The sequence below is a fragment of the Lytechinus pictus genome, chromosome 5 (genome assembly GCF_037042905.1).
Source record: "Lytechinus pictus isolate F3 Inbred chromosome 5, Lp3.0, whole genome shotgun sequence".
Classification (NCBI taxonomy): Eukaryota; Metazoa; Echinodermata; class Echinoidea; order Temnopleuroida; family Toxopneustidae; genus Lytechinus; species Lytechinus pictus.
The window spans coordinates 31,520,896-31,543,269 of record NC_087249.1 but is presented as its reverse complement, the minus strand read 5'-3'; the positions used below and the strand labels follow the sequence as shown (position 1 = coordinate 31,543,269).

Genomic DNA, 22,374 nt, shown 5'->3' with positions numbered 1-22,374 from the left:
TCTGGCCGTCTCACCTGCATCACGCGATTCAATATAGCAGCAGTGCTGATTTTGAAAACTACTATAACTCGCACAAGATGTTCAGTGATACTTGGTTACTCTTATTTCCACGTTTTATGAAATAGACCAATACACTTATAGAGATATGATGGCAATTCAACAAATACCCCCAACGTGGCCAAAGTTCTTTGACCTTGATCATGTGACCTGAAACTCGCACAGGATGTTCAGTGATACTTGATTACTATTATGTCCAAGTTTTATGAACTAGACCAACACACTTTCAAATTTATGGCTGTAATTCAACAAATACCCCAATTTGGCCAAAGTTCATTGACCCTAAATGACCTTTGACCTTGATCATGTGACCTGAAACTTGCACAGGATGTTCAGTAATACTTGATTACTATTATGTCCAAGTTTCATGAATCAGATCCATAAACTTTCAAAGTTATGATGGTAATTCAACAGATACCCCCAATCCGGCCAAAGTTCATTGACCCTAAATGACCTTTGACCTTGGTCATGTGATGTGAAACTCATGCAGGATGTTCAGTGATACTTGATTAACCTTATGTATAAGTTTCATGAACTAGGTCCATATATTTTATAAGTTATGATGACATTTCAAAAACTTAACCTTAGGTTAAGATTTTGATGTTGATTCCCCCAACATGGTCTAAGTTCATTGACCCTAAATGACCTTTGACCTTGGTCATGTGACATGAAACTCAGGCAGGATGTTCAGTAATACTTGATTAACCTTATGGCCAAGTTTCATGAACTAGGTTCATATACTTTCTAAGTTATGCTGTCATTTCAAAAACTTAACCTCAGGTTAAGATTTGGTGTTGACGCCGCCGTCGCCGCCGCCGCCGCCGCCGCCGTCGCCGTCGGAAAAGCGGCGCCTATAGTCTCACTCTGCTATGCAGGTGAGACAAAAATGAAATGTAAACCCACTTTAAATGATAACAACTTAGCGAAAAATTGCTGGAGATGTCTGGTATAAACTTTTGTTCAGATTCAGTTATGTCCTCAGATCTAGCTGGCACAAAAGGGGTAAAGAATGTGCTTACTAAGTGTTGAAATTTAAATTTGGGTGACAAAATTGTTACAAAATGCTTGAATGTATCCGTTTTCTTTCAATTGACTAAAAGTGCAAGGGAAATGTATGAGAAATGTTTCGCAGGGTAAGTTTGATTTCACCCTTTCCCCTTGACACAGCGTGAAAACGAGCATTTCTGCGCAAACAGATTTCTGCGAGCTTTACAAAAATGGACAGTGCTCACTCAAAGCTTTTACTTTCGTTGGATAGATGAGACCCAAGCCCAAAATTATATGTGAAAAAAATTACCCACATGTATATTTTTTAATTCCCAGGGCTTTCTCAAAGTGTAAACTTTTTTGATACGCACTCTATACTTTTTACAAATCCCGCTCAGGTAACGAAGCGACTTAGCCGTGAATTAAATAAGTTAATATTATCCCATGAATACAATGACTGCCTATGTGTGAAGCCAGCAGTCAGTGTTTTATTTTAGGTTATGCAAGGCTATATACAACTACTTAAAATGAATAGTTGTCATGTATAAGCATATTATTGTCTATTTTCAGAAGAAATGTTGAATTTATCAACACCCGTTTTGTTATTTCTTTCTTTAGATCCTTCAGCTACCGTGAGTTCTTCTTCCTCAGGTAAGTGTATGCCATAAACCAATGTACTCCTGTACTCCCTGTACTTCCCTCGTATTATTATTTAAGATGATTTTACATTTCATAAACGGAATTGTCGGTTGTTTTCATCCAAGAGGTTATGTTAATCAGTTATCATACAAACTGTGATTCTCAACAAATCAAAATCAATGAGAATTGTCAGATCAATAACTTGTTCTACGGCAAATGTTGATGAAACGCTCTCTTGTGTATTTTATGATATTTTTATCATCTCTTGAGATTAATACAACAAATAATGAAATAGCAGCATTTCTGTTGTTGCTTTTTCCTTGGTAGTGTGATGTTTAAAACGCTCAAATTTTTTTATTCGTGCTCATCACACTGAAAATAATTAACGTACACATTTATGGCAACGCTTTACAGCCCTTATATTAAAGGAAAGATTGTATTGATAAAAGCTGCAGTGGATAGTCGAAAGTATATCTTTTAGGTATTTACGTGTTTTTTTTTTCTATTTTCAGAACAAAATGTTGAATTTCTCAACATTCGTTTTGTTAGTTTTTTTTACATTAGATTCTCCAACGACCGTGAGAGATAGAGATGGAGAAATACCAAAATACATATTTTCGTGCAAGCCGAAATTGTTGAAATTTGCAGCTCTGGACTATACAGCTTTTATCATATTTTATTTCCCGCTTATTTTTGGTGCAACTTCTGTATTCAGATGATGTGTAACATATTTTTCAGACATAGCAATTTTTGCCCAATAAAAGCTAAACCAAGAAATCACAGAACATAGTGAGGATTTGAGGGCTACCATCAATTAGTTGCACTGAATAATTGTTATTTTATACACATTGAAGGGAATTATGAAAGAGCAATAAATAAATGACAAAAGTAATGTAGTTCATGAACGTAAACGATTTTTTTTTGCCTATTATTTTTTCAGATGTTAGCTCTGATGATCCCGCTGCCACCACTTTAGGTATAGGCTTGCCCTAATGTATAATGTGTTCACTGAGTTTTCACAGTCATGCGTTCACAGTGTGTCTGCATATTATGTGATTTAAACTGTTAAACAACTCAAATCAAGCACTGTGCGCTGTGGACACTCCACAGTGTGGTTGTTCACTGTGTGTTCACAGAGTGGACGAAATGAAAATGGGATTTCACGCTATTTCATTGCTAAAACTTAATGGTTCGAATATGATTTTACATTTTCATGAAATGACTTGTCTGTTGTTTAGATGTTTATCAATCAGATTTTCTTTTATTCGAGAGTTTCCGTAGAAACTGTGCTTCTCAACCAATAAAAATCAAGAAAAGCTGACAGATTGACAACATGTCTTACGGCAAATGTTGATGGAATTGCTTTTCTTTATTATATTATATTCTCCACCACCTCTTGAGGTTAATACAACAAACAATGAATTAGCAGCATTTCTACTGTTATTTTTTTCTTGGTTGCTTGATTTAAACACGAGTATGCAAGTTCATCTGCATTGGTAGAGGGCAAAGACGTTATAACATATTTAGAGAGTAATGAGAAATTCAACTTTTGTGCATCCTAAACGGATAAAAAAAACACTCGAAATTTCTCGCTTTCTCACATTACAGCTTCCATGAGGCTAGATTGGGCTACATGGTTGATAAAGGCTGCAGTGCATAGCCTAAATGATTATTTTAGGTAACGGATATTTTTTATTTTCATAACAAAATTGTTCAATAATATTTATCAACACTCGTTTTCTTTCTTGTTTAGATTCTTCAGCTACCGTGAGTTCTTCTTCCTCACGTAAGTGCATGTACGCCTGTACTCTCCTTCCCTCGTACTATTCTTTAAGATGATTTTACATTTCATAAAAGGACCTGTCGGTTGTTTTCATCCAATAGGTCTTGTTTTACACGACAATTACCAAAGGCGCTGTGCCTTCCAATCAATCAAAATCAAGGAGAGTTGTCGGATCGGTCACTTTTTCATCCGGCAAAATAATGTTGATGAAACACTCTCCTGTGTAATACAAGTTAACAAATAATGAAAAAGCTGCGTGTATGTTGTTGTCGTTGTTGTCGCTTTTTCTTTGTAATGTGATGGTTGAAAACGCTCTAAATGTTGCGACCCTCTGTGTTGGTATAGAAGATATTGAGAAATTCAACTTTTGTGCTCAAAACGTTCTCGAAACTTCTTCCTTTCCTTAATGAAGCCTTTATGAGGCTAGATTTCTCCACATCGTTGACAAAGGCTGCAGTGGGTAGTTGAAATAAATTCATATATATTTTCAGAACAACTGCAGTGGGGGATAGAGATAGAGAAATATCTATCATTTCTTGCAAGCTGGATTGATGAAATCTTTAGCTTTTGACTATTTTGCCATATTTCATTCCTCGCTTATTTGGCGCTGCTTTCCAATTAAATTTGCATTCAGATTATGTGTAACATTTTTTCCTGACATTGGCGCAATAAGAACTAAACAAAGAAATCACACACAAAAAACCCATGAGGAGTTGTAAATTTCCATCCATTTGAGCACTGAGTATTTTGTCAGAACACATTGAGGTGCATAGGCGGATCCAGGGGTTGCCGAGGGCCCCCCCCCCCCTATTGGCGGAGCAAAAAAAAGAAAAAAAAAGGGAAAAGAGAGGAGAAAAAAAGAAGAAACATAAGAGGAGGAAGACGAGTAAATAAAATAAGATGGGGGAAGACTTGGAAAATGATTTTAAAAATCGTTCATGTCGGGAAAAAAAATTTCGCTCACGCTTCGCGCTCGCATTGCCTTTTAGGTGATTTACATATCTTGCTCAATATGGAGCTTAAAATATCAAATTTTGAAGTCAAAATACAAAACGTATTTCAGCTCAGAAATTGCACTTTCATTATTTTGTTTGCTTTACAAATTGATTTTTAAAAAGTTCTTTGTAAAAAATTATGTTTTATGGTCTGAATATTAACATTTTCTGCTTGCGCTGCGCGCTCGCAGAATTTGATTTGTCAGGTACCTATTGTTTTCCTGTATTCCTTTAAGTTATCAAAATATCCCTATTCAGGTCAGAATGTCAAAACGTATCAGCTAGCCCTGCACGCTCGCATTTTGATTGGTGATAAAATCCCCAGTTTATCAAAAATTACGGCTCGCGATTACCGCTCGCATTGAATGTTGGAAGATATTATATCGTGCATCTTATTCATAATATTACAAAAGTGTTTTAAAATAATGTCCAGTTTACAGACCATAATATTAACAGATTTCGCGCTGTCATGCTTAGGAAGATTGTCATCATTTTCATATGATGACATAATGTCCTCAAAGAATGTCCCGGTCCTATGTCAAATCTCAAAGTAATAATAATGAAATTCTGCTCCCGCTTTGCGCTCGCATTATTAATATAGGAAGATTTTATACTCATCCTTTTCATGATTTACAAAATATAAATATAGTGTCCCATTGTTAGGTTTAAATCTCGAATTTTTCAGCTCGCGCTTCGCGCTCGCATCAATTATTTAGTTATATATTTATCGTTTTCCATTCTTCAGGTCAAAATTTTCAGCTCACGCTTCGCGCTCGCATTATTTGATAGTTAAAATATGTAACGTCTTCATGGCTAACAAGCAGCCGTTAACCCTTTTTTTTTATCAGATCAAAACGTAAAAATAACGAAAAAATCTGTTCGCGCTCGCATTATTAATATTCGAAGATTTCCAATTTCTCATCCTTTTCATGATTTACAAAGTATGAATAGAGTGTCCAAATTTAAGGTTTAAATTTCGAATTTTTCAGCTCGCGCTTCGCGCTCGCATCAATTATTTAGTTATATATTTCTCGCATTATTAATATTGGAAGATTTCCAATTACTCATCCTTTTCATGATTTACAAAATATGAATAGTGTCCCATTTTGGTTTAAATCTCGAAATTTTAAACTCGCGCTACGGGCTCGCATCAATTATTAAGTTATATATTTATCTACTTATCGTTTTCCATTCTTCAGGTAAAAATGTCAAAATTTTCAGCTCGCGCTTCGCGCTCGCATTATTTGATAGTTGAAATATGTAACGTCTTAATGGCTAACAAGCAGCCGTTAAAAGATCCTAATTATTTAATTATATATTTAACGTTTTCCATTTTTCAGGTAAAAATGTCAAAATTTTCAGCTTGCGCTTTGCATTATTTGATAGTTAAAATATGTAACGTCTTTATGGCTAACAAGAAGCCGTTAAAAGATCTTTTTTTTTTATCAGATCAAAACGTAAAAATAAAGATAAAAAATCTGCTCGCGCTCGCATTATTAATATTGGAAGATTTCCAATTACTCATCCTTTTCATGATTTACAAAGTATGAATAGAGTGTCCCATTTTTAGGCTTAAATCTCGAATTTTGCAGCTCGCGCTTCGCGCTCGCATCAATTGTTTAGTTATATACTTCTCGCATTATTAATATTGGAAGATTTCCAATTACTCATCCTTTTCATGATTTACAAAATATGAATAGAGTGTCACATTTTACGTTTAAATCTCGAATTGTTCAGCTCGCGCTCGCATCAATTATTTAGTTATATACGTATCTACTTATCATTTTCCATTCTTCAGGTAAAAATGTCAAAATTTGTTTGAAGAACAGTTAACGCTTCATAAAAGGACTTGTCGTATATTTTATCCGACAGTTACCATATAGTAACTGTGCTTCTCAACCAATCAAAATCGAGGAAGGTCGTCAGATTGACAACTTGTCAGACAAAAATGTTAATGGAGCTTTTTTCTGTATCCAGGATATTCTTCGCTATCTCTTCATGCTCTTGAAATAAATACAACAAAAAAAGAAGTAGCAGCGTATATGTCTATTTTTATATAAATATATTATTATCTTAATGGCTAGCCTTAAACACGATCAAGAAAATGTGTCAGTAGAATATATTGAAAACATCAACTTTTGTGCTCAACACATTGACAAAAATTGCCTCGAAAATTCTCAACTTTCCCTAAATGCAACCTCGAGGTTAGATTGGTTCGCATCGTTGATGAAGGCTGCAGTAGATAGTTAAAGTATATATTTCCAGGTAAAGGCATGCATTTTTTCAAATCAACTACAGTGAGAGATAGACAAAGAGACATCAATATTTTATCATGCAAGCTGGAATTGAGGGAATCCACTCTTTTGGGACTATTTTGCCACAGGCGCAACTTTTCAATTATATGTGCATTCACATTATGTGTAAGAGCATATCCCGACATAGCACATTTGGTTCAGTAAGAGCCAAACAAAGAAACCTAAAAAAAACCTGAAGAGTTGTAGGTTTCCATCCTTTTGAGCACTAATGATTTATGTGACTCAGCAATAAAAAATTACTGGCATGCATGCAAGACAACTATGTAGTTCTTTATAGTGAATATATTTATATATATATATATATTATTATTATTATCATCATTATTATTATATTGTCTATTTTTCAGATGTTACATCAGATGCTCCCGTTGTCACAAATTCAGGTAGGCTTTCTCTAATATAATGAATAGTGTTCACAATGTGTTCGCATAGTGAGGTTGATACAACAAATAACGACTTGGCAGCATTTCTGTTGTAGTTGTTTTTCATGGAAGCTTTATTTAAACACCTTTTTGTTACGGTCACTTAAGATCATTTGTGTTGGTAGAAGATTATTCAGAAATTCCACTTTTGTGCTGAACTCATTGAAAAAAAAATAACCTGAAGATTTCGGCTATCCAATGAAGCTTTTATCGAACTAGATCTGGTCACATCATCGAAAAAGAATGCAGTAGATAGCCGAAAATTTCGAGGTTCATTTTTTTAGTGTCAGAAAAATGTTTAATTTATCAACACTCGGGGTTTTTTTTCTCTTTTTTTTTATACTAGATTCTTCAACTACCAAGAGTTTTTCTTCTCCAGGTAAGTGTATACGACTGTATGCCTGTATTCCTCTTCCCTCGCTTTATTGTGGGGTTGAAACTAATTAATCGCCGCGTCAGGAATAGGGGCGGCCTAATATTAGACATGCCAGCTGTCAAGTTATATAGTACCTACTCCAGCAGCCTGTTGCATAAAAAACTAAGGTTAGTCTGATTTCTGCCATTGAGTTTAACACAGGGCAAAAACTCAGGTAAAAAATACCTGAGTTTTCTCAGGTAAAAAGTTTTATGCAACAGGCCCAAGGGTGGGCCATTTTCATTCACGTGTATGACACCGACGTCGACGTTACCGGTATCACGCGCGTAAAACATATTCCATAACCTGGTGTGTTAAATTGACTGCAAAAAAACCCATAAAAATAAAGATGCAATTAGATTGTCGAAATATTATAAAGGCTACAGTTACAACCTCTAAAATTAGCCTGCTCGGCGACCGGGCGGCGAGTTTTTAGCCAATTTCGCCCGGGCACCGAGTGGCTGCCGTCTGGGCACCATTGGTTTTGAGGGCATCGCTCGGTCGCCGCTCAGGACTTTAATAGCGCGGCGCCTGCTCACTTTTCAAAAATTGAACTCGTTGGATCAAAGGCTGTCGAGCGGTCATCGGCCGGAAATTCTGCTCCCGCTTTGCGCTCGCATTATTAATATAGGAAGATTTACTCATCCTTTTCATGATTTACAAAATATGAATATAGTGTCCCATTTTTAAGTTTAAATCTCGAATTTTTCAGCTCGTGCTTTGCGCTCGCATCAATTATTTAGTTATATATTTATCGTTTTCCATTCTTCAGGTAAAATGTCAAAATTTTCAGCTCGCGCTTCGCGCTCGCATTATTTGATAGTTATGTAACGTCTTCATGGCTAACAAGCAGCCGTTAACAGATCCTTTTTTTATCCGATCAAAACGTAAAAATAACGAAAAAAATCTGCTCGCGCTCGCATTATTAATATTGGAAGATTTCCAATTTCTCATTTTTTTCATGATTTACAAAGTATGAATAGAGTGTCCAATTTTTAGGATTAAATTTCGAATTTTTCAGCTCGCGCTTCGCGTTCGCTTCAATTATTTAGTTATATACTTCTCGCATTATTAATATTGGAAGATTTCCAATTACTCATCCTTTTAATGATTTACAAAATATGAATAGTGTCCCATTTTAGGTTTAAATCTCGAATTTTTCAGCTCGCGCTTCGCGCTCGCATCAATTATTTAGTTATATATTTATTTACTTATCGTTTTCCATTCTTCAGGTAAAAATGTCAAAATTTTCATCTCGCGCTTCGCGCTCGCATTATTTGATAGTTGAAATATGTAACGTCTTAATGGCTAACAAGCAGCCGTTAACAGATCCTTTTTTTTATTAGATCAAAACGTATAATAAAAATAAATTTAAAATTTCTGCTCCCGCTTTGCGTTCGCATTATTGATATAGGAAGATTTACTCATCCTTTTCATGATTTACAAAATATGAATAGAGTGTCCCATTTTTAGGTTTAAATCTCGAATTTTTCAGCTCGCGCTTCGCGCTCGCATCATTTATTTAATTATATATTTAACGTTTTCCATTCTTCAGGTCAAAATGTTCAGCTCGCGCTTCGCGCTCGCATTATTTGATAGTTGAAATATGTAACGTCTTCATGGCTAACAGGCAGCCGTTAACAGATCCTTTTTTTTATCAGATCAAAACGTAAAAATAACGAAAAAAATCTGCTCGCGCTCGCATTATTAATATTGGAAGATTTCCAATTACTCATCCTTTTCAAGATATACACAGTATGAATAGAGTGTCCCATTTTTAGGTTTAAATTTCGAATTTTTCAGCTCGCGATTCGCGCTCGCATCAATTATTTAGTTATATACTTCTCGCATTATTAATATCGGAAGATTTCCAATTACTCATCCTTTTCATGATTTACAAAGTATGAATAGAGTGTCCCATTTTTAGGTTTAAATCTCGAATATTGCAGCTCGAGCTTCGCGCTCGCATCAAATGTTTAGTTATATACTTCTCGCATTATTAATATTGGAAGATTTCCAATTACTCATCCTTTTCATGATTTACAAAATATGAATAGAGTGTCCCATTTTACGTTTAAATCTCGAATTTTTCAGCTCGCGCTCGCATCAATTATTTAGTTATATACGTATCTACTTATCGTTTTCCATTCTTCAGGTAAAAATGTCAAAATTTGTTTGAAGAACAGTTAACGCTTCATGAAAGGACTTGTCGTATATATTATCCGACAGTTACCATAGTAACTGTGCTTCTCAACCAATCAAAATCAAGGAAGGTTGTCAGATTGACAACTTGTCAGACAAAAATGTTAATGGAGCTCTCTTCTCGCTCTTGAAATAAATACAACAAAAAACGAAGTAGAAGTGTATATGTCTATTTTTATGTAAATATATTATTATCTTAATGGCTAGCCTTAAACACGATCAAGAAAATATGTCAGTAGAATATATTGAAAACATCAACTTTTGTGCCCAACACATTGACAAAAATTGCCTCGAAAATTCTCAACTTTCCCTAATTGCAACCTTGAGGTTAGATTGGGTCGCATCGTTGATGGAGGCTGCAGCAGATAGTTAAAGTATATATTTCCAGGTAAAGACATGCATTTTTTTCAAATCAACTACAGTGAGAGATAGACAAAGAGACATCAATATTTTATCATGCAAGCTGGAATTGAGGGAATCCACTCTTTTGGGACTATTTTGCCACAGGCGCAACTTTTCAATTCTATGTGCATTCACATTATGTGTAAGAGCATATCCCGACATAGCACCTTTGGTCCGGTAAGAGCCAAACAAAGAAACCTAAAAAAAACCTGAAGAGTTGTAGGTTTCCATCCTTTTGAGCACTAATAATGATTTATGTGACTCAGCAATAAAAAATTACTGGCATGCATGCATGACAACTATGTAGTTCTTTATAGTGAATATATATATATATATATATATATTATTATTATTATCATCATTATTATTATATTGTCTATTTTTCAGATGTTACATCAGATGCTCCCGTTGTCACAAATTCAGGTAGGCTTTCTCTAATATAATGAATAGTGTTCACAATGTGTTCGCATAGTGAGGTTGATACAACAAATAACGACTTGGCAGCATTTCTGTTGTAGTTGTTTTTCATGGAAGCTTTATCTAAACACCTTTTTGTTACGGTCACTTAAGATCATTTGTGTTGGTAGAAGATTATTCAGAAATTCCACTTTTGTGCTGAACTCATTGAAAAAAAAAATAACCTGAAGATTTCGGCTATCCAATGAAGCTTTTATCGAACTAGATCTGGTCACATCATCGAAAAACAATGCAGTAGATAGCCGAACATTTTGAGGTTCATTTTTTAGTGTCAGAGAAATGTTGAATTTATCAACACTCGGTTTTTTTTTTCTCTTTTTTTTAACTAGATTCTTCAACTACCAAGAGTTCTTCTTCCTCAGGTAAGTGTATACCTTAAAGGCGAATGAAACCTTTGGAACAAGTAGGATTGTGTCAAAACAGAAAAATCAAAGAATAAGAACAAAGAAAGTTTGAGAAAAATCGGACAAATAATGAGCATTTGAATATTGCAATCATTAATGCCATGGTGATCCTCCCATTGTCAATGCAACAAGGATGTGTGATGTCACATGTGAACATCTTTCCCTTTGATGGACTATGAAATACCCCCAAAATGTCTCTTTTTGCTTTTTTCTTATGGTGATACAAACTCTTATTCATGATGTATTCTTTAAAAATCTGTATTACAAGCCTTCCTATAGAAAGAACACATTATCTACTGTTAGATGTGATAAAAGTAATGGGGAGAGTTGTTCACAAGTGACATCACACATCTTTGTCGCATTGCCAATGTGAGGATCTCCATTGCATTAGTGATCGCAATGTTCAAATGCTCATAACTTTCTCATTATTTGTCCGATTTTTCTCAAACTTTTGTTGATCTGTTTCTTTGATTTTTCTGTTTTCACACAAGCCTACTTGTTCCAAAGGTTTCATTCTCCTTTAAACGACTGTATGCCTGTATTCCTCTTCCCTCGCTTTATTGTGGGGTTGAAACTAATTAATCGCCGCGTCAGGGATAGGGGCGGCCTAATATTAGACATGCCAGCTGTCAAGTTATATAGTACCTACTCCAGGGTGGGCCATTTTCATTCACGTGTATTACACCGACGTCGACGTTACCGGTATCACGCGCGTAAAACATATTCCATAACCTGGTGTGTTAAATTGACTGCAAAAAAACATAAAAATAAAGATGCAATTAGATTGTCGAAATATTAAGGCTACAGTCACAACCTCTAAAATTAGCCTGCTCGGCGACCGGGCGGCGAGTTTTTAGCCAATTTCGTCTGGGCACCACTGGTTTTGAGGGCATCGCTCGGTCGCCGCTCAGGACTTAGCGCGGCGCCTGCTCACTTTTCAAAAATTGAACTCGTTGGATCAAAGGCTGTCGAGCGGTCATCGGCCGGTCGCCGGCCGCTGGCCGCTCGGAGATCGGTCGATGATCTCGCGGCGAATTCAAGGTCGGCCTGGCCATTACTTAAAAATAGGCCGGTGGCCGATGGGAGACCACCAGGGAATCGGTGGGACGTCAGCCGATCACTGCTCGGACGCCAAACTGAACAGTTCCCACGATATGACCCAGATTTGGCCTTGAGTAATCGACAGGGCACTGCTCGGCAATACAACCGATAAGTCTTTTTACAGCCCATTCGACTTCTACAAAAATCACTGGGCGATTCCTAAATTCCAGCGGCGCCCGAGCAGGTTACTAATCGGTCGGTCGCTGCTCTGATTAGTGACTGACGCATTATTAATATTGGAAGATTTCCAATTTCTCATTTTTTTCATGATTTACAAAGTATGAATAGAGTGTCCAATTTTTAGGATTAAATTTCGAATTTTTCAGCTCGCGCTTCGCGTTCGCTTCAATTATTTAGTTATATACTTCTCGCATTATTAATATTGGAAGATTTCCAATTACTCATCCTTTTAATGATTTACAAAATATGAATAGTGTCCCATTTTAGGTTTAAATCTCGAATTTTTCAGCTCGCGCTTCGCGCTCGCATCAATTATTTAGTTATATATTTATTTACTTATCGTTTTCCATTCTTCAGGTAAAAATGTCAAAATTTTCATCTCGCGCTTCGCGCTCGCATTATTTGATAGTTGAAATATGTAACGTCTTAATGGCTAACAAGCAGCCGTTAACAGATCCTTTTTTTATTAGATCAAAACGTATAATAAAAATAAATTTAAAAAATTCTGCTCCCGCTTTGCGTTCGCATTATTGATATAGGAAGATTTACTCATCCTTTTCATGATTTACAAAATATGAATAGAGTGTCCCATTTTTAGGTTTAAATCTCGAATTTTTCAGCTCGCGCTTCGCGCTCGCATCATTTATTTAATTATATATTTAACGTTTTCCATTCTTCAGGTCAAAATGTTCAGCTCGCGCTTCACACTCGCATTATTTGATAGTTGAAATATGTAACGTCTTCATGGCTAACAGGCAGCCGTTAACAGATCCTTTTTTTTATCAGATCAAAACGTAAAAATAACGAAAAAAATCTGCTCGCGCTCGCATTATTAATATTGGAAGATTTCCAATTACTCATCCTTTTCAAGATATACACAGTATGAATAGAGTGTCCCATTTTTAGGTTTAAATTTCGAATTTTTCAGCTCGCGATTCGCGCTCGCATCAATTATTTAGTTATATACTTCTCGCATTATTAATATCGGAAGATTTCCAATTACTCATCCTTTTCATGATTTACAAAGTATGAATAGAGTGTCCCATTTTTAGGTTTAAATCTCGAATATTGCAGCTCGAGCTTCGCGCTCGCATCAAATGTTTAGTTATATACTTCTCGCATTATTAATATTGGAAGATTTCCAATTACTCATCCTTTTCATGATTTACAAAATATGAATAGAGTGTCCCATTTTACGTTTAAATCTCGAATTTTTCAGCTCGCGCTCGCATCAATTATTTAGTTATATACGTATCTACTTATCGTTTTCCATTCTTCAGGTAAAAATGTCAAAATTTGTTTGAAGAACAGTTAACGCTTCATGAAAGGACTTGTCGTATATATTATCCGACAGTTACCATAGTAACTGTGCTTCTCAACCAATCAAAATCAAGGAAGGTTGTCAGATTGACAACTTGTCAGACAAAAATGTTAATGGAGCTCTCTTCTCGCTCTTGAAATAAATACAACAAAAAACGAAGTAGAAGTGTATATGTCTATTTTTATGTAAATATATTATTATCTTAATGGCTAGCCTTAAACACGATCAAGAAAATATGTCAGTAGAATATATTGAAAACATCAACTTTTGTGCCCAACACATTGACAAAAATTGCCTCGAAAATTCTCAACTTTCCCTAATTGCAACCTTGAGGTTAGATTGGGTCGCATCGTTGATGGAGGCTGCAGCAGATAGTTAAAGTATATATTTCCAGGTAAAGACATGCATTTTTTCAAATCAACTACAGTGAGAGATAGACAAAGAGACATCAATATTTTATCATGCAAGCTGGAATTGAGGGAATCCACTCTTTTGGGACTATTTTGCCACAGGCGCAACTTTTCAATTCTATGTGCATTCACATTATGTGTAAGAGCATATCCCGACATAGCACCTTTGGTCCGGTAAGAGCCAAACAAAGAAACCTAAAAAAAACCTGAAGAGTTGTAGGTTTCCATCCTTTTGAGCACTAATAATGATTTATGTGACTCAGCAATAAAAAATTACTGGCATGCATGCATGACAACTATGTAGTTCTTTATAGTGAATATATATATATATATATATATATATTATTATTATTATCATCATTATTATTATATTGTCTATTTTTCAGATGTTACATCAGATGCTCCCGTTGTCACAAATTCAGGTAGGCTTTCTCTAATATAATGAATAGTGTTCACAATGTGTTCGCATAGTGAGGTTGATACAACAAATAACGACTTGGCAGCATTTCTGTTGTAGTTGTTTTTCATGGAAGCTTTATCTAAACACCTTTTTGTTACGGTCACTTAAGATCATTTGTGTTGGTAGAAGATTATTCAGAAATTCCACTTTTGTGCTGAACTCATTGAAAAAAAAAATAACCTGAAGATTTCGGCTATCCAATGAAGCTTTTATCGAACTAGATCTGGTCACATCATCGAAAAACAATGCAGTAGATAGCCGAACATTTTGAGGTTCATTTTTTAGTGTCAGAGAAATGTTGAATTTATCAACACTCGGTTTTTTTTTTCTCTTTTTTTTTACTAGATTCTTCAACTACCAAGAGTTCTTCTTCCTCAGGTAAGTGTATACCTTAAAGGCGAATGAAACCTTTGGAACAAGTAGGATTGTGTCAAAACAGAAAAATCAAAGAATAAGAACAAAGAAAGTTTGAGAAAAATCGGACAAATAATGAGCATTTGAATATTGCAATCATTAATGCCATGGTGATCCTCCCATTGTCAATGCAACAAGGATGTGTGATGTCACATGTGAACATCTTTCCCTTTGATGGACTATGAAATACCCCCAAAATGTCTCTTTTTGCTTTTTTCTTATGGTGATACAAACTCTTATTCATGATGTATTCTTTAAAAATCTGTATTACAAGCCTTCCTATAGAAAGAACACATTATCTACTGTTAGATGTGATAAAAGTAATGGGGAGAGTTGTTCACAAGTGACATCACACATCTTTGTCGCATTGCCAATGTGAGGATCTCCATTGCATTAGTGATCGCAATGTTCAAATGCTCATAACTTTCTCATTATTTGTCCGATTTTTCTCAAACTTTTGTTGATCTGTTTCTTTGATTTTTCTGTTTTCACACAAGCCTACTTGTTCCAAAGGTTTCATTCTCCTTTAAACGACTGTATGCCTGTATTCCTCTTCCCTCGCTTTATTGTGGGGTTGAAACTAATTAATCGCCGCGTCAGGGATAGGGGCGGCCTAATATTAGACATGCCAGCTGTCAAGTTATATAGTACCTACTCCAGGGTGGGCCATTTTCATTCACGTGTATTACACCGACGTCGACGTTACCGGTATCACGCGCGTAAAACATATTCCATAACCTGGTGTGTTAAATTGACTGCAAAAAAACATAAAAATAAAGATGCAATTAGATTGTCGAAATATTAAGGCTACAGTCACAACCTCTAAAATTAGCCTGCTCGGCGACCGGGCGGCGAGTTTTTAGCCAATTTCGTCTGGGCACCACTGGTTTTGAGGGCATCGCTCGGTCGCCGCTCAGGACTTAGCGCGGCGCCTGCTCACTTTTCAAAAATTGAACTCGTTGGATCAAAGGCTGTCGAGCGGTCATCGGCCGGTCGCCGGCCGCTGGCCGCTCGGAGATCGGTCGATGATCTCGCGGCGAATTCAAGGTCGGCCTGGCCATTACTTAAAAATAGGCCGGTGGCCGATGGGAGACCACCAGGGAATCGGTGGGACGTCAGCCGATCACTGCTCGGACGCCAAACTGAACAGTTCCCACGATATGACCCAGATTTGGCCTTGAATAATCGACAGGGCACTGCTCGGCAATACAACCGATAAGTCTTTTTACAGCCCATTCGACTTCTACAAAAATCACTGGGCGATTCCTAAATTCCAGCGGCGCCCGAGCAGGTTACTAATCGGTCGGTCGCTGCTCTGATTAGTGACTGACGCCTTTACTACCAGTGGATAGGATATATTTCTGTCATTGTTTAACAGTTTATGTGATTAGAAAAGGAAATCTGGACCGGTTTATTTAAAAAATATCATTTATTTATATATATCTGTATTTATTCAGATTTCTCTTCGCCTGATCAAATTTACCACCTTCCCTAAGTCAAAATAGTTCTAAAGTCATTGATATTTCTTCCCAGGTTAATTATACATCTGCTTAAAGTAATCATTTATCTAGACTACGCCCATATACTCAATGCCTCAATGAAAAACTGGTAGTCTCTTAACAAAGCCTATATTCCCATTCATAGGTGAATAACTAATAACAAACAATAAGTATATATATTTTCCTCTAACATGTCTATATTCATTGTATTTATCCGCATTACGAGCGAAAATATACAGTAGCATTCCATTTATTTATTTAGTTATCATTAAATTACTAATGTGCTTATAGGTTAATATAGAGGACAAGGAATTCAAGAGCAGACTAAAAAAGTTTTTACCAAGCCTGAAATGGTGACTCATTATTGAAGGAAATTACAAAAAGCATACATGATGATTATGTAGGGGTTTTTAAGGTGAATAAATACCTTTTGTTGTTTATTTTTCAGGTGTTACCTCTCATGCTCCCGCTGTCACTACTTCAGGTAGGCTTGCTGTATAAAGAACGCAGGTGTTTACACTGAGTATGTTCACATTGCGTTCACAATGGCCCGTATTCTGAAGTTAGGTTTAATTTGGACCACGGTCCAACTCAGTACTAAAATTATGGGGAGCCAAAAATTCAGAAATTCTGTTTAAATCGTATATTTCTTATGTTTATTATTTTGTCTCCTTTTGCTTTCATAATAAAGAAAAATACTTCAGTTATCATTCCCAGACAGTAAGGAACAATGTTGATGTCATGTAAGTTAATAAATTGAATGTGAACTGTTAAACAGCTCAATCTTGCACTGTGACTTCAGATGCCTTTTCCACGTGCGGTTTTAGGGGGGAGGGCTTTGGGGACTGAAGCCCCCCCCCCCAAAAAAAAAAAAAAAAAATTTAAAAAATCGCTCAAGCTCCCTTAAAAAGTTTACCACAAAGAAAAAAATGTAAATATGTAGGCCTTATATTCTTATATATGTATTCATTAATGCAATATTCCATGCATGTCGTAAGTACTCGAAAATCGAAGTTTTCACTACTCAAATTCGAAAATTTTCTCGCTCGGTCGCTAAACGCTCCCTCGCAAAATATCACCTAAATTCAGAAAACATCCAATGCGAGTATAGGAAGTCAATGATATCCTGCAATATAGCCTTGCAACTTTTTTTCTATCAAAATCAACCTCCCTATATACATGTATTTCATCCACCACGAATATCACAATACTAACGCCATAAAATTAAATTTTTGACTCTAAACCTGTCAGTGTTTTGTCAAAAGCGCTCCGAAATTTGTCATCGTTTAGGATATTTTTTTTTAAAGAAAATGGCTCTATCCCTATACAGTGCGTATCAAAAAAAAGTTTACACTTAGAAAAAATCCTGTAAAATCCTACATTTGTAATATCCTGAAGATTTTTCCACATTTAAACATTGGTACAGATCCATTTAAGCAAATGACGATATAACTGTCGAAAAATATTTCCGCTTGAGTGAGCACCACTTTCTTTTGAAAAGTTAGTGAAAAATGATTTGCGTAGAACTTTGAAATGGTAATTCGAATAAAAGTAGACCTTAATCATGAAGAACACGTGGAATTTAGCCAGTAAAATTTATTTGAAGATATCTTTTACCTCTTTTAACCTGTTTCCTTGCACAAAACACTTCGAAGAGCTCACTGCGCCCAACACCGCTCCCCCACACACCGAGGCCATCGTGACGATATTTGCTTTACACTGAGCTGTGATTTACATGAAATGGCTTAGGCTTGATTTTCATTTTGTTAATCATTGTCAAACTTGGGAAGTGTGGAGTAACAAGTATTAAATGAAAAATGAAATGTAAACCCACTTTCAATTATAAAAACTTAGTAAAAAAATGCTGGAGATGTTTAAGATAAACTTTTGTTCAGATTCAGTTATGTCCTCAGATCCAAAAAGGGTAACGGTTGTGCTTACTAAGTGTTGAAATTTCAATTTGGGTGGCAAAATTGTTACAAAATGCTTGAATGTATCCGCTTTATTTCAATTGACTAAAAGTGCAAGGGAAATGTATGAGAAATGTTTCGCAGGGTAAGTTTGATTTCGCCCTTTCCCCTTGACACAACGTGAAAACGAGCATTTCTGCGCAAACAGATTTCTGCGAGCTTTACAAAAATGGACAGTGCTCACTCAAGTGTAACATTCTGTCATTACTTTTACTTTCATTCTAATTATTGGGCAGGGCAAATCGATATGTTTGCCGCATCCCCAATATTCATCTCCGCCCATGTTCTATTACACATTTAACGTTCAAAGTCTTTAAAAACATGTACGGGGAGAGTAACAACACAGACCCATTTTCCTGATAATTAGCCCCCCCCCCTTTCGTTAAATGTCCTTATCTACATTTGTAACACCCATCAGGCCCTTATGCATAACATTGATACAAAATATTGCTCATATTATTATTATTATTACTTATTATTTGTACTGCGCTTTTCCCATTAGGCCCAAAGCGCTTACAATGAATTAATTAAATGTAATATTTTTAAAAACTACAAAGTACGAAAGAGATGAGTTTTTAATGACTTTTTGAAAATTGCTAATGTTGGAGACTGTCTAATTATTAGTGGCAGGTCGTTCCAGGACTTATGAAGCCGACACCGTAAAAGTTCTGTCACCAGCTAATCTATATACGAGTTAATGAATATATGAGGCGAAGGTGATCACTGGCCGACCTAGTGCTCTATAGTTGGTGTATACAGATTCAAGCAGTTACTGAAATACTGTGGAGCCTGTTTATTCAGTGTTTTGTAGACAATCACGAGTAATTTGAACGTAATTCTCTGTTTAAAAGGAAGGCAGTGAAGAGAATTAAAGAGTGGTTGGGAAGGATGATCTCGGGAAACCTGTAAAATTAATCGTGTTGCCCAATTTTGTAGTCGTTGAATACGGATTAATTTATTAGAGGGAATTGTAGAAAGGAGCCCATTGCAATAATCGATACGAGACAGAACCAATGAACGAACAGCATTGTGACAGGCAGACTGGTCAATGAACCTTCTGATTCTAGAAATGTTCCTGAAATAAAAGTGACTGTGCTACAGATATGAGAGATATGGTACGACATTGACATGCGGGAATCAAATATGACACCGAGGTTTCGTATTTTTTCTGATGGTCTAATGAGTGTACCATCAACATCGAGTTGAACATGTGGAAGATTGCGCAAGTTATAAGTAGAGGCCGCAACAACAACAAAAAAATCAGTTTTTTGTCATTTAGTTTTAGCTTATTCACTACCATCCACTTTCTTATATCTGATATACAATTCTGGAGTTTAACCAGTGCATTATTGAGAGCTCCAGGGGTCTTCAGATCAAAAGAAACATATAATTGTGTCGTCAGCATAAAAATGATAATTGATACAGTGATTTCGAATGATATCACCAACTGGAAGAGTATACATTGAGTAGCCTATGGGAGGGGAAGGAGGACTAGCTGCTTGATCGGTATAAGGCCATCCACAATAGGCCATTTTCATTGCATTGAATAAACTTATGTCGATAATTGTTCAAGGCCCCAAATTATAGCCCCCCCCCCAAAAAAAAAAAAAAAAAAAAAAAGTCTACTACCGCGCCTGACCTTTTTGCTGTGGAAACATCCACAGTGTGTTTACAGAGTAGACGACGTGAAAACGTAATTTGACACTGTAAGATGATTTTATATTTCATGAAAAACGACTTGTCGGATACTTTATCAAGCAGGACTTCTTTTATCCATTTTCTATATTTTAAGGAAAAAGGGAATTTTTTAACACTTGTTTAGAAATCACAAGAAAATAGTGAGAAGTTTATGAGGCGCCGAATGTACCAATATTATATAGAACAATTATTTGTTATATAATCATTATTTATTAAATAATAACTATTATTTATATATAATTTACATTTTATTTGTAAATAACTACTATTATATAAAATATCATTTATAATTATTTATATATAATTCCAAGTAATACTTCATTATTTGTAAATAATAATAGTTCGACATTCCATTTTTTATAAATAATGATTATTTGTTTTTCATTATTTATAAATAATGATTATTTGTTTTTCATTATTTATAAACAATGATTATTTGTTTTTCATTATTTACAAATAATGATTATTTGTTTTTCATTATTTATAAATAATGATTATTTGTTTTTCATTATTTATAAATAATGATAATTGGTTTTTCATTATTTACAAATAACGATTATTTGTTTTTCATTATTTATAAATAATGATTATTTGTTTTTCATTATTTATAAATAATGATAATTGGTTTCTCATTATTTATAAATAATGATTATTTGTTTTTCATTATTTACAAATAATGATTATTTGTTTTTCATTATTTATAAATAATTTGTTGAGTTTTCCATTATTTATAAATAATGATTATTTGTTAAATAATGAAAACGTCTACTTCATTATTTATAAATAATTTTTTCGAGTGCACCATTATTCTCATTATTTATAAATAATCATTATTTAATGTTCGAGTTTTCCATTATTTATAAATAAAGATTATTTGTTAAATAATGAAATACCTACTTCATTATTTATAAATAATAATTTTGTTTCAATATCCCATTAATCATTATTTATAAACAATTTTTACAGTTTGCCATTATATACAAATAATCATTATTTATATACAAATAACCATTATTTATTAAATAATGCCATTATTTATTAAATAATGCCATTATTTATTAAATAATGCCATTATTTATTAAATAATGCCATTATTTATTAAATAATGGAAAACTCGCTATAACATGCAAATGTGGGACCGCCCATGATATGAATATTCATGATGCCATTTCCTTTTTCGTGATTTTTCTTCACAAATTTTTGTCCATTTCCTCTTCATAATGACATTTCTTGAAGCAATTTTCTAGGGATATGGTCTGATTGTAATATTCTTCATTTTCTATATAACTTCGTCTTCGTAGAAATATCAAAAAGTGTAATTTTATACGATTTTTCCTACAGTTCACAATCCCCATAGGCGCGCGTGTACGGTAGGGACAACCGGTGAATCGACGGAGTGCTCTTCATCGAAATACTACGTTGGTTGGTCCCCGGAAGTGGCGGGCGGAATTTAGCCCGAATCCTCGATGGAAGTCGATCAAGTGCATATGAGCTGAGAGAGTGAAATATCAGTGTACTTGTACAGGCCCTTCTACTTTTTATAAATATTTCTTGTTGCTTTTTTTGTTAAGTTAATTTTTCCTGGTGTAGAGATAAGTTTCAGTTCTAATAATGCACTTCAAATACATTTTGGAGTGTCTGTTTGAGGCGTTTGGGGCGATTTCACCCTGTCCCCAAAATGCTCGCAACGACAATACGGGGGCATGATGCCCCCTAAATTTTTAAAAACTTATTTTTCTATTGAAAATTATCACAAAATTCACCAAAAGTGTGCACGAAAGCCTTCGTATTTCACTTTTAAAACTCCAAAAAGTGCCCAAATGACAAGCTTGGTCGCTTCGCTGTGTCGCTTTCAACTTGAGAACGTTTACGCGTCTGCTTCCCCCCCCCCCCCCCCTCCTCCGAAAGAAATTATGTATACGGCCATGCTCTAAAGAGCCTGGCACATTGATTTATGTATACTTCATTTTCATTATTTTTATCTCATTATCATCATGGCCTTACGCAGAATTTTTTCCGGGGGGGGGGGGGGTGGGGGGGAGCAGGACGCGCGTAAACTTTCTCATAAAAATCTTGAAAAAGCGAAGCGACCAAGCTTGTCATTTGAGCTTGGTCGCGTCGCTGTCTCGCTTTCAAGATTTTTTTGAGAAACTTTACGCGCGTCCTAGCTGCTCCCCCCCCCCCCCCCCCGGTAAAAATTCTGTGTAAGGCCATGATGATAAT

The 22,374-nt window shown here is 35.4% G+C and overlaps 1 protein-coding gene across 1 annotated transcript in view; it reads left to right on the top strand.

The window, feature by feature from the left end:
• Positions 1–22,374, top strand: part of LOC129261548 (uncharacterized) — a 42,321-nt gene that overhangs the window by 5,079 nt on the left and 14,868 nt on the right. Inside the window, exons 3-12 of the mRNA XM_064099467.1 lie at positions 1,663–1,695; positions 2,624–2,659; positions 3,437–3,469; positions 7,124–7,159; positions 7,545–7,577; positions 10,605–10,640; positions 11,024–11,056; positions 14,497–14,532; positions 14,916–14,948; positions 16,932–16,967. Coding sequence (XP_063955537.1) covers positions 1,663–1,695; positions 2,624–2,659; positions 3,437–3,469; positions 7,124–7,159; positions 7,545–7,577; positions 10,605–10,640; positions 11,024–11,056; positions 14,497–14,532; positions 14,916–14,948; positions 16,932–16,967 — 345 coding nt within the window. The remainder of the gene's footprint in view (positions 1–1,662; positions 1,696–2,623; positions 2,660–3,436; positions 3,470–7,123; positions 7,160–7,544; positions 7,578–10,604; positions 10,641–11,023; positions 11,057–14,496; positions 14,533–14,915; positions 14,949–16,931; positions 16,968–22,374) is intronic.